Genomic DNA, 13,501 nt, shown 5'->3' with positions numbered 1-13,501 from the left:
GGCCAGCAAGAGACGATGCTTCTCCTTGAACGTGTCCCCCCCCCCCCCCCCCCGGCCCCCTGTCTGAACCCTTCAAATTTGATTTCCCCCGAGGTTGTGAAAACACTGGTATGGAAGCTTTCTCTCTGGGGTGGAGAGGGGAATAACCCCCTGATCCCTGAATGGAAAGGGTCCGAAATCGAAGCTGGCTGGGGGAATTCTGGGAGTGCAGAAGTCTTAAAGGGGCCAGGTTTGGAGACCCCGCCCAAAGGGATTAAGGCAAAGGAGGGGAAGGATTGGGAAGGGAGCCCTGGGAAAAATGCCAGCACGTCTAGCTTGACTCTGAAGTTTTAACGCTTGTGTATTTCCCCAACAAAATATACAGCACAGCTCAGAGAAGCAAACTGCCCCCCCCCCCCCGCCTCAAGAGCACCAACCATCCTGGGGCAAATGAAAAAAAGGGGTGCAGAAGAGGGGGGGGACCATTGCATGGCCTGAGTCAAGTCCACCTCTTGCCCTTTTTTCATTTTTTGGGGTTTGTGTGTGTGTGTGCGAATGCCAGGGTCTTCTTGGTCAGTTGTGCCCTGCCAGGCTCCTGCCGAAAGGAAGGAGCATCGGGGCTGGCGGGGTTTGGGGGTTACTCGGAAGAAGAGCCCTCCCCCTCTCCTGCCGTTCTCCAGGGCTCCCCCCCCCCCTCGGTCCCATCACCAACAGAGCTCCTTTAAGGTGTGACAGGCTGGATAGGAAGCAGGCTGCCGAATTTGAAGTGCTGAATGACGGGGAACTTCTCCAGGCACTAAAAGAAGGGGAAAGAAAGGGAAGAGGGACAGAAGTTTGACATCCGACGTCCATCATGGTCTGGAATCACCAGGCAAAAAGTCCAGGACCTCAGGCCTCCGAGGGTAAACTGGACCCCGATCATCCAGTCAGGCCTAAAGCAGGACTAGAACTCCCCGACTCCTGGCGATTGCCCCTAAGCCACCCAGCTGGCTTTCACGGCCAAGGCGAGGCTAGAACTCCCCGCCTCCCACTTCCTATCCTGGCACCTTCACCACTAGACCAAACTGGTTCTGTCTGGTCTTTCATTTCATGACAGGTCCAGGTTTGACTGACAAATGCCAGCTCTTCACGTTCATAGTCAGCCTCAAGGTCGGACAGATGTCTGACCCAGAATGGACATCTGGATGGAGAGGTGCTGTTTCCTCCCCCCCTCCTGCTTTCCTCTGCCTTTCCTCACCTCGGCTTTGTACATCCGGATGAGCCCCTGGTTGACTTTGGACCACGAAGGGACGGCACTGATGTTCCACAGCTGGTTGGAGTGCTCAGGGAAGGGCCCCGTCTTCATCTGGAGGGCAAAAGGAGTCGGCGTTAACCTTGAGGCCCATCCCCACGACTAACGGGAGCCCAAAGTGGTAACCGGTGGTATAAAAACACCCACACGTGGCCCCCCCTCCCATTTCATTATGCCTCTCTAGGGGAGAAGAACGTTTTCCCACTCTGCTATAGCTGCAGACGGTTGGCCCATGTGGGTTTCTTTGAAAGCCCTCAGGAGAAACTGTCGGGAGAAAAGAGAATGAACTTGCTGTGGATCTGAACTTAAAACCCAGTTTATCCCAAGTGGAGCAGTCTACACAACGCAGTCAACCAAAACCTCAGCGTTAATCCTCAACCTACGACCATAACTGGGGTTGTGACCACAAGTCATGGCGATTGTTAAGCCATTCACCATGCGATTGATTTCACGACCTTTTCTGTGGCGGTTGTGAACCGAACACGGCGGCCATCATAAAACAAATCCTTTTGACTCAATGGGCGTTTTCTGCCAGAGGTCGGAAGGAAAGATCGTGGTCTCATGAGCCCGGGATGATGCCAATGGCGGTCAAGGCCAGTCAGAAGCCAAGCACCCAAAATTGGTTCTTTCAAAGTACTGACGGACACACACAGAGACTCCGGAAAGAGTGCGGAGAAGAGCAAGGAAGACGAGAAGGGATCTAGAGGCTAAATCACACAATGGTTTAAGGGAAGCGGCTTATCTCTAGTTTATTGGAGGAAAGGATTAGGGGGCAACACGATAGCCATCTTGGAGTATTTGGGGGGGGGGGTCTGTCACAGGGAGGAAGGGGCTGACCTATTCCCCAAAGCACCAGAGGGCAGGACAAGATAAACAACTTAGAATTAAGGAGAAATTTCCTGGCAGTGAGAACAATTCATCAGTGGAACAGCTTCCCTCCAGAAGTTGGGGGGGGGGGGGGCTCCATCACTGGAGGTTTTTATCTGGAATGGTAGATCTCCTGCCCTTGAGCAGGGGGCTGGACTAGACGACCTCCCAGGTCCCTTCCAACTCTGCCTTTCTCTTATTTATTTCCTGCCTGCCAATCTGCGCCCAGCCCTGCCCACGAGGCCAAAAGACCAGTTCTGCTGGCTGCCTGGGCATCGGAGTGTTTTTTGGAAGGCTGAGATGCGCCCCGTTGAAGTGGTCCGATTTCTCCAGCAATCTTCAGGAGGGAACCCCCCCAAAAGGCCCCCACATTTCCCCCCCCCCTAATGCCAGCCTTCCTCCTTGCCTGACACCTTTCTGCGAGAGAGAGAAAGAGATTCGGATGAACTCCCAAGCGAGAGGCGAAGAGGGCTGCTTGCGGGGAGGCGAAAAAAGCAGTTGAGTTACTTTTCCTGGACTCGATTCTGGGGCACACCCTTGAGAAGAAAGCTGGCTCTGTCTGGGGCGGGGGGGGGGGAGGGAGGGAGAGAGGAGGAGGAGGCTGGGAGGGAATGCAATCCAACTTGCCGAGAGGGAAGTTTCCATGACATCATCCACCACAGAGCTGCAGCGCCAGCTGAAAAGCAAGCCTGGGAAGTCAACAGCTCTTTGCAGGATGCGGATTTTAAAATAGCTCACTTCCTCCTCCTCCTCCTCCTCCTCCTCTTCCTCCTCCTCTCTCCAGACCCAAGGCACAGGGAATATTCAGACTGCAACCCCCACCCACCCCATGCAAAAAAAAAAAACAATGGGGGAGGGGAGAGGAATTTAAAATGGGTGGTGGAAGGGGGGGAGATTTCCTTTGAAATGCACTGCAAATCTCCAAGTGCAAAGATATTTTGGGGAAGAGATTGGCAACACGGTGGGGGCTGGAGGGGGGGAGAAAATAGGTCATCAGCCCCCTCCTCCTCCTCCTCCCAGGGTCAGCCCCCTTTCTCCACCCTTTTTGTAGCAAGGCCTGGATTTCATTTCTGCCCCCAAGGGCTGCGAATGGTCTCCTGTCTCCATCCTCAAGAAAAGGACAACGGGGGTGCTGTTTTCTCCTGGCTAAACCCACAAAAGTTGGGGGGGGGGTCTGGAACAGAAGCACAAATTTGGGGTGGGGGCAAAGAAAAAAGATTGGGTTTCCCACCCACCCCGCCCCCTAATTTGGGCAATCAGCTGATGCGAACCTAAAAGATTATCGGGTTCTGTACGGGATTTCTTCGCCCAAAAGAAAGCGAGGAAGAGAGAGAAAAAAGGCAGAAGGACAGGGGTGGGGGAAGGAAGGAAGGAAGGAAGGAAGGAAGATGAAGTGTGCTGTTTTGGATGAGGAATCTGCCACGCCTGCTTTCCAAGCTCCTAGTCCTCATGGGCTCCAGCACGGGTGGGGGATGGGGAATTGCAGATTGTGACCTTTATACAGGTAGTCCTTGACTTATGACCACAATTGAGCCCAGGATTTATGTGGCTACGTGAGAAGTCTGTTAAGTGATTTTTGGAGACTTTTCTCACCACATTTGTTAAGTGAATCATGGCAGTTGTTAAGTGAGTCACACACTTGTGAAGTGAATCTGGCTTCCCCACTGACTTGGTTTGTCAGAAGGGACACCACCACCACCCCCTCCGGGAGACTGCGACTGTCATAAATCTGAACCAGTTGCCAAGCGTCTGGATTTTGATCACGAGACCAGGTTCACTTAACGCAGTGTTTCTCAACCTTGGCCACTTGAAGATGTCCGGACTTCAACTCCCAGAATTCCCCAGCCAGCATTCTGGGGGTCTGCGAGCTGTGGACGATGGGCCTGGTGGCAGCCTCAAAAGGAGCCTGGGAGGGAAGGTAGCACTGCATCCTATTTCCAGTCATTTGATTTCAATGGAAAAGATATTTACGCATGAAAGGTTGATATTTTGAAATAATGTCATGGCTTAAGGAGATTTGGAATATATGTGTGTGTGTGTGTGTGTGTGTGTGTGTATTGTGTGTATATATATATACACACACACACACACATACTTTAAAAAGGAAAGTGGAAGGCCACTTTCTCAGAATAACAGAGCTGGAAGGGACCTTGGAGGTCTTCTAGTCCAACCCCTTGCTCAGGCAGGAGACCCTAGAGCATCCCAGACAAGTGGCTGTCCAGTCTCTTCTTCAAAACCTCCAGTGATAGGAGGCAAGCTGTCCCACATCCTATTTCCAATCTGTAAACAGGTAAGGATGGGGTGGCTCAGTGGCTCAGACGCTAAGCTTGTGGATCAGAAAGGTTAGCGGTTCAAACCCCTAGGGCCGCGTAACGGAGGGAGCTCCTGTGACTCGTCTCAGCTTCTGCCAACCTAGCAGTTTGAAAGCACGTTAAAAAAAATGCAAGTAGAAAAATAGGAGCCACCTTTGGTGGGAAGGGAAGAGCGTTCCGTGCGCCTTTGGCGTTGAGTCATGCTGGCCACATGACCACGGAGACTTCTTCGGACAGCGCTGGTTCTCCAGCTTTGAAACAGAGATGAGCGCTGCCCCCTAGAGTCGGGAACGACCGGCACAGATCTTCGAGGGGATCCTTTACCTTTAACCGGTGAGTGCTGACCTTTGCGACAGAGGGCAAGGCTGAATTTCAGGAGCTTTAACCCAAGGACAGGAACTGAAGCCTGGGGGGGGAGGGGGGGGCAAGGCCCCAATTCGGAAAAAAAGGCCAGAGGCAGCAGGAGCCGCAGAGCCCTCTGAGTCATCCCGGCCAGAGACTCGAAAAGAGAATGACAGCGTGACTCATCCGGGCTGCGTCAGTCAATCCCAGCAAAGTTGGTCAGATGTTTTTAAGATGTTTCTTCCCAAGAAGCGGCTGCTATGAGGTTCCTCCGGAGCCACCCGGTGGGTTGGGCTGATCCGTTATTTTTTATTTATCTATTGGATCGTTACCCCTCTTTTACAGGGGGGTCCTCGACTTATGACCACAACCGACACGAGGATTTTCCTGCCGCTAAGCGACACAGTCCTTAAGGGAGTTTTGCCACAATCACTGCCGTTGTTAACGAAGTCACAGGGTTGTTAAGCAAATCTTCCATCCCCACAGACCTCCGCTTGTCAGGTCGCCAAAGGGGATCAACTGATCCCTGCATTTCTAAAGTGATCTGCCCTTGTTTTTTTCACCCCTTCTTAAATTCATTTACCAGCCTCTCGCCTACGTAGCGGGGCAAAATCTGGGACGTACAGCAGATCACATGTTTTGTGCAGAAAGGAGACCAAAAACGTGAAGGAGTCAGCAGGGATGGATAGTCCAACTATTTTAATTTTAAAAAGAAAGTATCTAGGTTTTTTCTCTCTCTGGAATTTTGTACCTCCAGTGATGGAGCCCTCACGACTTCTGGAGGGAAGTTATTCCACTCACTGTCAGGAAATTCCTTCCTTCCTTCCTTCCTTCCTTCCTTCCTTCCTTTCTTTTTCTTTCCTTCCTTCCTTTCTTTTCTTTCTTTCTCTTTCTTTCTTCCTTTCTTTTTTTCTTCCTTCCTTTCTTTTTCTTTTTCTTTCTTTCCTTCCTTCCTTTCTTTTTTTCTTTCTTTCTCTTTCTTTCTTCCTTTCTTTTTTCTTCCTTCCTTTCTTTTTCTTTTTCTTTCCTTCCTTCCTGCCTTCCTTTTTCGTTCCTCACCTTTATTATACGTAACTCAGGCCATAGTACATTGCATTTTATATAATGATCAACCTCCAACAGAAACAATATCTTTTTTTAAAAAAGAGAGACAGAAAAACTTTCCAAAACCCTTCAGTGCTTGCAGAAAAGGCACCTGGGGCCCAGACAAGCAAAGCCTCTCTCGCCTGCCCCTTCGCGGCCAGGGACCCACAACGTCCTTGGGGCAGATGGTGGGTTGTGTTTGCGTTTGTGTTCCAAAGGGATTACCTTTCGCGCACCCTCAGTTACTAAACCCGAGTTTGGCACCCCTGAAACTCCACTCCGCCCAAGCAGGTGGGCATCATCGTGGTGCCAAATGGACATCTGCTGGAGAGGGGAGACTGGGGATGAAGTGGTGGAGTTTTAGAAAATGATGAAGGAGGAGGAGGAGGAGGAGGAGGAGGAGGAGGAGGAGGAGGAGGAGGAAAGGCACAGAGAGGCAGGGGGGAAAAAAGAGAGAGGTGGAAAGAAAGGAACTGCAGCTGATTCCAGGCACAAAGAAAAGAACGAGCTGGGGAGAGAGAAGGATGGAGAGAGAGAGAGAGAGAGAGAGAGAAAGAGAGAGAGAGAGAGAGAGAGAGTCCCGCAGTGACCCCAAGGGAACAGAATGAGTCAGGGTAACCATATTGAGCAGGAAATTACTCACAGACGCTGCGTTCCTGCCTCTCTGTTCCCAAGAGAATCGGCCTTTTGTAAATGGTTCCTCTGTCAGTTGAAAAAAAAATTAAGGGGGGGGGGGGAGAGGAGATGGAAAAGGGGAGGGGAGGAAGGCAGCTGAGCCCAGCACCTTCCTGTCCGTGGCTTCCTTTCCAGCCAGGAAGGACTTAGCATTCCTGGCTCCCCCCCCACAAGTCCCAAACATGCAATGCAAAGCTTTTAAAAATGTTTTGTTTTTCCTCTACGCCCCCTTCTCAACCCCCACCCCCTTACTGAAATTATTCAATTGTTCTGTAATAAACGATTGTCATATTATTCTGCCCTTTTGAAATTGGAGCTGTCCCTTCCCAAAACTTCCCCAAATTTAGGAGCTGGATTTATTTATCAATTTGTAAAAAAAAATTTATTAGCTGCCCATCCCAACTGCAAGATTAAAACTGGGGAGAGGGGGCATGGACCTGGGGCGGGTGGGGGTTGAAAAGGGGGGGGGTGTAGAGGAACAAATAAACAACAAAACCTTAAGAAAATCTTTGCATTGCATGTTTGGGGCTTCGGAGGGGGAAAAAGGCAGGAATGCTAAACCCTTCCTGCTTTTTTTTCCAGGCGTGGAATTTGTGAGTGGGAAGGCAATCGACTTCTGGCCCAAGATTTGGGCCTGTTCACTGACACCCCCCCTACCCTGGGAGGGGGGGGGTGAGGGGGGTGGAGGTCTGGTTTGGAAATGAGGCCAGAGGGGACCCCCCAAGAGACAGGGAGATGCTCTTGCTTGGACAAAGGGACAAAGCCGGGGGCAGGAAGGAAGGAGGCTGCCTGGGAACCCAAGAGCTACCCCAGCCAGCTGGGGAGGAAGAGAAGGGAGGCTGTGGGTGGACTCTCATGGCCCCCACCGTGAGGAGAGCGTTGTCCCTCTTTCGGGGATCTCCAAACAGCAAAGCTGTCCCTGTGTTACAGAAGGACTGGAATGTGGTCATAGAAGATAGAATCCTTGGAGGTTTTCTAGTCCAGTGTTTTTCAACCTTGGCAACTTGAAGATGTCTGGACTTCAACTCCCAGAATTCCCCAGCCAGCATTCGCTGGCTGGGGAATTCTGGGAGTTGAAGTCCAGACATCTTCAAGTTGCCAAGGTTGAAAAACACTGTATCTAGTCCACCCCCGCTGTTAAAGCAGGGGATCCTATACCAAGTCAGACAAATGGATGTCCAGCCTCTCCTTGAAAACCTCCAGTGATGGAGCCCCCACGACTCCAGAAGGCAACTTCCGTTCCACTGCTTGATTGCTTTCGCTGTCAGGAAATTCCTCATCAATTCTCCTCTCCTGGATTGGTTCCCGTCTGCAGCTTCTTGTCCTGCCTTCGGGTGCTTTGGAGAAGAGCTTGACCCGTCTTCTCTGCGACAGTCCCTCACGCCCTGGGAGGCAGCTCTCGTGCCCACTCCCAGGCCCAACCCACGCAATCACTAGAAAAGAAATCTCGGTCCAAATGCCGACCCTAGTGGCCAGGATGGTGGAAACCAGGAGAGTGAGAAGTTCCTTGGCTAACAGCGCTGCCTAGCAAAAGACATCTGTTGTCCATTCAGGAGTTTGGAATCTGCTGTTTTCCCCACCCGTTATGCAGCTGCGGGCTATGCACTCTCTTATCTGGCCGCTCCCTAGGCGCTATCACTTCCCCCACATCTCCAAAGGTCATCCCCACATACCATGACCTCACCCCCCCCACCTCCCCTCCCTAGGCTGAGATTCGGAGCAGAAAAATGAAAGTCCCCTCCCGTCGTGTTGTGGGTGCTGCAATTCTACCGTTCTGCCACTAGGGGCCGATATTGTGCCGGCCGGAAGGTCGCAAGAGGGGGTCACGTGACCTTGGGAAAACCGTCGTAAGTACCAGCCGGTTGCCAAGTGCCTGGATTTTGATCATGGGACCGTGGGGGTGCCGCAACCGTCACCAGTGTGAAAAGGAGTCAGAAGTCGCTATTTCCAGTGCCGTCGTAACGTTGAATGGTCATTAAGCAAGTGATTGGAAGTTGAGTACCTGCAGTGCCTCCCTCTTAAGCAGAGCAGACAAGGACAATTTGTATTTGTATTTGTATTTATTGGACATTTATAGGCCGCCCTTTTCCCTGAGGGGACTCAGGGCGGCTTACAATCAAAAAGGAAAGGGAGTGTAGGACAATACAAAAGAAATGTGAACAAAAATAAATTAAACAGTAAAACTCAACATTCACTCAGCATTCGGGAGGGGCGAAAGTAGACTTATCCCCAGGCCTGACGGGCTAGCCAGTTCTTGAGGGCTGTGCGGAAGGCCTGGACGGTGGTGAGGGTACGAATCTCCACGGGGAGATTGTTCCATAGTGTCGGAGCCGCAACAGAGAAGACTCTCCTCCGAGTAGTCGCCAGTCGGCACTGACTGGCGGATGGAATACGGAGGAGGCCAACTCTATGTGATCTGATGGGACGCAGGGAGGTAATTGGCAGAAGGCGGTCTCTCAAATAGCCAGATCCACTACCATGGAGCGCTTTGTGAGTGGTAAGTAGGACCTTGAAGTGCACCCGGAGATCAACAGGTAGCCAGCGCAGCTCACGGAGGATCGGTGTTATGTGGGCGAACCGTGGTGCGCCCACGATCACTCGCGCGGCCGCATTCTGGACTAGCTGAAGTCTCCGGATGCTCTTCAAGGCCGGTTTTAGGAATAAAACTCTTGCGGGAAATGAGGATTCGTTTCTTTTAAAGTCAAGCCTTTTTCATACAATCGAGAAAGCAGCAGGTGGAGCTAGAAGGAACACAATCGGCGTCTAGTCCACAGATTTCCTAAGCCAAAAACTTTGAGGTGGCTGCAAAAATTAGGGCTTCTATGAGTAGTCCTTGACTATTCATTTAGCGACCGTTCAAAGTTATGACGGCACTGGAGAAAGTGTTTTAGGACCGTTTTTCACGCCTACAAACCGTTGCATCATCGCCGTGGTCACCTGATCGAAGTTCGGATGCTTGGCAACTGGCATGTACTTACGACGGTTGCAGTGTCCCGGGGTGACGCGATCCCTTTTCGCGACCTTCCAGCCAAGCCAGGTTCACTTCACAACCTGGCTTAACAACTGCGGGGACTCACTTAACAACTGTGCCAAGAGAGGTCGTAAAACGGGAAACAGGCTCACTGAATTGTCTGGCTTAGCAACGGAAATCTTGGCCTCCGTGGGGGTGTCGTAAATCAAGGACTACCCGTCTCTGTCTCTGCCAAAGGAATGGAAGGAAGGCGAAATCCCTCACCTCTGTGATGAAGCGGATGCATTCGAGGAACATGTAGTCCTTATGGTGCTCGTTCACCACCCTCTCATCCACAAAGTGCCGAGGTTCCACGTTGGGGTGATCTGAAAACAGGATCTTTTCAGAGCGGGTGGAAGTTGGACCCTGGAGGAGACTCACTGGAGCCTGGCAATGCCCCTCGGCTCTTCAGAACGGACCCCAAACAGTAGAAACTTTAAATCAGGGGTCCTCAAACTATGGCCCGTGGGCCGAACAAGGCCCGCCAAAGCCATTAATCCGGCCTGCGTGGGACCACGAGGCGGCCCCGCCCACATCACACCATCTACCCGCTGGCCCTGCCCACCCTCTGCGCATCCCATTTTTGGCCTTCCTGGCCTCCAGAAAGAGAGACAGAGAGAGGAGAGAGCAAAAGAAAGAGAAAGAGCGAGAATATCCCTGCTTACCAATCAATTGAGAGCTTCCCCAGATGAAGGGGAGGAACTGAAAGTCATCCAGACCCCAGACCCCTTGGCTGCCAGCTGGCTCCATCCGGTAGGTTTTCTGGAGTTTCCGCATCACCTCCAAGTACCTGAAACCAAATAAAATGGGACAGGTCAGGATTATATAGCAGCTGACCTCTGACTCCAACATAGCCATGAAACGAAACTCCACAGGAACTCAATGGGAAAAGCCCCTTCCCCCCCCCCCCCACTTAGACCCCTGGCGGCAGAGGAAGCAGAGAGAGAATTTGGGGAGGGTATTTGGGATCTCAGTCAACGCCATAACACGGGCAGAACCTGGGGGTTGGACTAGAAGACCTCCAAGGTCCCTTTTAAAAAAATGGTTATTCTACATTCTCCGTTCACTCTTCAGGAAAGCAGATCTTCTGTCTCTCTCTCCCCTCGCACAAGAGGGCCAGAGGGAGCGTTCGGAAAGGAAATGCCACTTTCCTCAAAGTGGCGTCCTCAACTCCGGCGGCTTTGAGATGCGTGGACTTTTACCTGTTGAACACTTTGAAGACAATGGCCAGCTGATCGTCCAGCCGGAGGACGCCGGTTTTGCAAAGGCAGCAAAGGAAGGCAGCGAAGGCCGCTTCGTGGCCTGTGGGGAGAAGGGAGATGCTCAGGATGAGGGACAGTTGGTCTAGTGGTTAAGGTTAAGGCTGGAAGCAACTTTTTAAACATTACTTTTGTGTGTTTGTTTTGTTCCTTTTGTATATCTGTCACTTTTTAAACTTTCTCTACGTCCCCTTCAGGTTGTAATTTTGTATATTTGGATTAGGTACTTTTGAAAGCTAGCAACAAAAAAATTAAAACAGCCATCCCAAACATTTAAGGAGCCTCTGCACGTGTGCAAATGCATGGAGCTAATCTGGGTCTGTGAACCCCAGAATCCAATTTAACATTTCCAGAAAACTCGCCCCCCCCCCCAAAAAAAAGCCTTCACACAACGCAGTTAAACCTGGGTCTAGCTCGCTCCACTGTGATGTCACACAAAATGACAGTCCCATTTGTGGTTCAGGCTGGCTGGAAATGATATTGCTTGTACATTCAGGAAAACTAGGCTGGGCCTCAGCTATATAAAAAGTCACAGCAGAAGGAAATGTGAGTTTCGTGCGTGCGTTCGTGCGTGCGTGTGAATAAACAGCCACAGAATGGTCAATGCCTGGAATTCACTACCTGACTCTGTTGTTACGTCCTCAAACCCCCCATAACTTCAACCGTCTACCGTGGACCTCACCCCATTCCTAAGAGATCCATGCATAAGCGCACCAGCGTGCTTCCCGTCCCCTGTACCACCGTCCCCACTTATTCATATCCATTTCCTGTGTTGGTGTCCATGTTCATACTTATACCATCACCTCGTACTTGTTTGGCAAACTGATTAATAAATAATAAATAAATAAATATCTCATGTGGTTCCTGTTCCCTCCGAGCTAAATTGAGGTTCATGTCTGAACTACAAGAAGCAAAACAAGAACCGAGGCTGGAGGTAACCAGGATGAGAGCGCCGACTGGTGGCTGATTGCGGCTTTACGGCGGCTTCTCCGGCAGTCCTGCAGCCTTGAATTTTCCATGCATTTTTAGAGATCAACTAGCTTCCCAAAAGTCCCTTCTCCGTGTTGCTAGGTTGCAATAGCAGTTTTGTAAAGTTTCTTCTGGGAACCTTTGCAGAAGGCAGGACAGCGGAAGAGAAGTGGGAAGGGGCCTTGGAGGTCTTCTAGCCCAACCCTCTATGCCATTGGGGCAAATGGCTGCCCAAAGCTCTTCTTAGAAGCCTCCAGGGACGGAGCACCCACAATTTTCTAAGCATCAGAGCTGGGGGCTACCGGGGAAAAAAAATCTTGATTTAATTTTGCCACGCTGTGCCTGTTTCGATCGGGAGCTTGCCATCCAAGATGCAAGGCAGAAACTGCCCATCTCCTTAAATCATCATCATCAACTATTATTATGGCTGTTCATGTCTTCAGCCCATGTCTGGAGTTTTCAAACACAATTCCACTTCCTCAGGTCACTTTTCCAGTTTTCAACTTTTGATAACAAGGATCACGTTGCTTGGCAATGAAACACTTATGCAAGGAAACTGCCCTGCTCCAAGAGCATCGGGACCCCAAAGTCCTCCCCCCCCCCAATCCCACCCCCTTCTAGCACTGATGATGTTACTTAGTTAGGTCATGAAACGCCTGCAAGAAAGTCACCATGTTCAGAGAGCACCAAGGACCTCAAAGCCAGTTATTACTCATGCCCACAAAGCCATCTGCCACACTGAAGGACTGTCCTCCCTGGGGGCCAGACACCCACTCCCATCATCCCCAGGAGCCGACCACAGTTGCTTAGAAGATGGGCAGCTATAAAGGTTCCCCTTGCACAGGTGTGCCAGTCGTTCCTGACTCTAGGGGGCGATGGTGCTCATCTCCCTTTCAAAGCCGAAGAGCTAGCGCTGTCCGAAGACGTCTCCGTGGTCATGTGGCCGGCATAACTCAATGCCGAAGGTGCGTGGAACGCTGTTCCCTTCCCACCAAAGGTGGTCCCTATTTTTCTACATGCATTTTTTAGGTGCTTTTGAACTGCTAGGTTGGCAGGGACGAGTAACGGGAGCTCACTCTGTTACGTGGCGCTAGGGATTCGAAACGCCGACATTTCTGATTGACAAGCTCAGCATCTTAGCCACTGCATCCCTGTGATGGGCAGCTATATAAAATCAACAGACAGGTACCTGTGCCATAGTCGATGCGAGTCGAATTGCCAACAGACTCTTTCAAGTACACAGCCACCTCGGGAACGGCGTCCGCTTGCTGTTTGGGGATGACCGTTGCCACCAAGGACTCCGCCCCCTACGATTTAGCCATAAACGAGCAATTAGAGACCCCATCACTGCAATCCAGGACGAAGAATAAATCTACAAGCAGAGCGGGCCCCTCCCCTCCCCCCTCCAGATTATTAGTATCCACAGCAGCCAACCCCAAGCAAACGACAGGACCTCAGGCACCAGCATGGCTCTGGTGGCACCTGGCCGTGGCTAAGGCTCCGAGGAAATGGTGGCTGGCTGAGGAATTCTGGGAGTTGAAGTCCACCAGTGCTAAAGTTGCCAAGATTGGGGGGCCCTGCCCTAAGAGAAATAAGCTGGCCACCAGACTGGAAACGAAGCTCACAAATTAGATTTTTAAAAAATATCCTTGTTTTGCACTTGAGCCCCTAAGCAAGGGGTTGGGCTAAACGGCCTTGAAATGTCCTTTACAAC

The 13,501-nt window shown here is 51.2% G+C and overlaps 1 protein-coding gene across 2 annotated transcripts in view; it reads right to left on the bottom strand.

Annotated features, from left to right (window-relative positions):
* Positions 1 to 313: 313 nt before the first annotated feature.
* PTPA (protein phosphatase 2 phosphatase activator) overlaps positions 314 to 13,501 on the bottom strand; it is a 24,578-nt gene continuing 11,390 nt past the window's right edge. For both annotated transcript variants that reach the window (XM_032233043.1, XM_032233041.1), the window contains exons 5-10: positions 12,977 to 13,094; positions 10,762 to 10,861; positions 10,225 to 10,349; positions 9,785 to 9,885; positions 1,217 to 1,324; positions 314 to 775 (exon numbers count right to left, since the gene is read on the bottom strand). In XM_032233043.1, the coding sequence (XP_032088934.1) occupies positions 701 to 775; positions 1,217 to 1,324; positions 9,785 to 9,885; positions 10,225 to 10,349; positions 10,762 to 10,861; positions 12,977 to 13,094 (627 nt within the window). In that variant the 3' untranslated portion in view covers positions 314 to 700. The remainder of the gene's footprint in view (positions 776 to 1,216; positions 1,325 to 9,784; positions 9,886 to 10,224; positions 10,350 to 10,761; positions 10,862 to 12,976; positions 13,095 to 13,501) is intronic.

Source organism: Thamnophis elegans, chromosome 16, assembly GCF_009769535.1.
Source record: "Thamnophis elegans isolate rThaEle1 chromosome 16, rThaEle1.pri, whole genome shotgun sequence".
NCBI lineage: Eukaryota > Metazoa > Chordata > Lepidosauria > Squamata > Colubridae > Thamnophis > Thamnophis elegans.
This window is presented reverse-complemented; position numbering and strand designations above follow the sequence as displayed.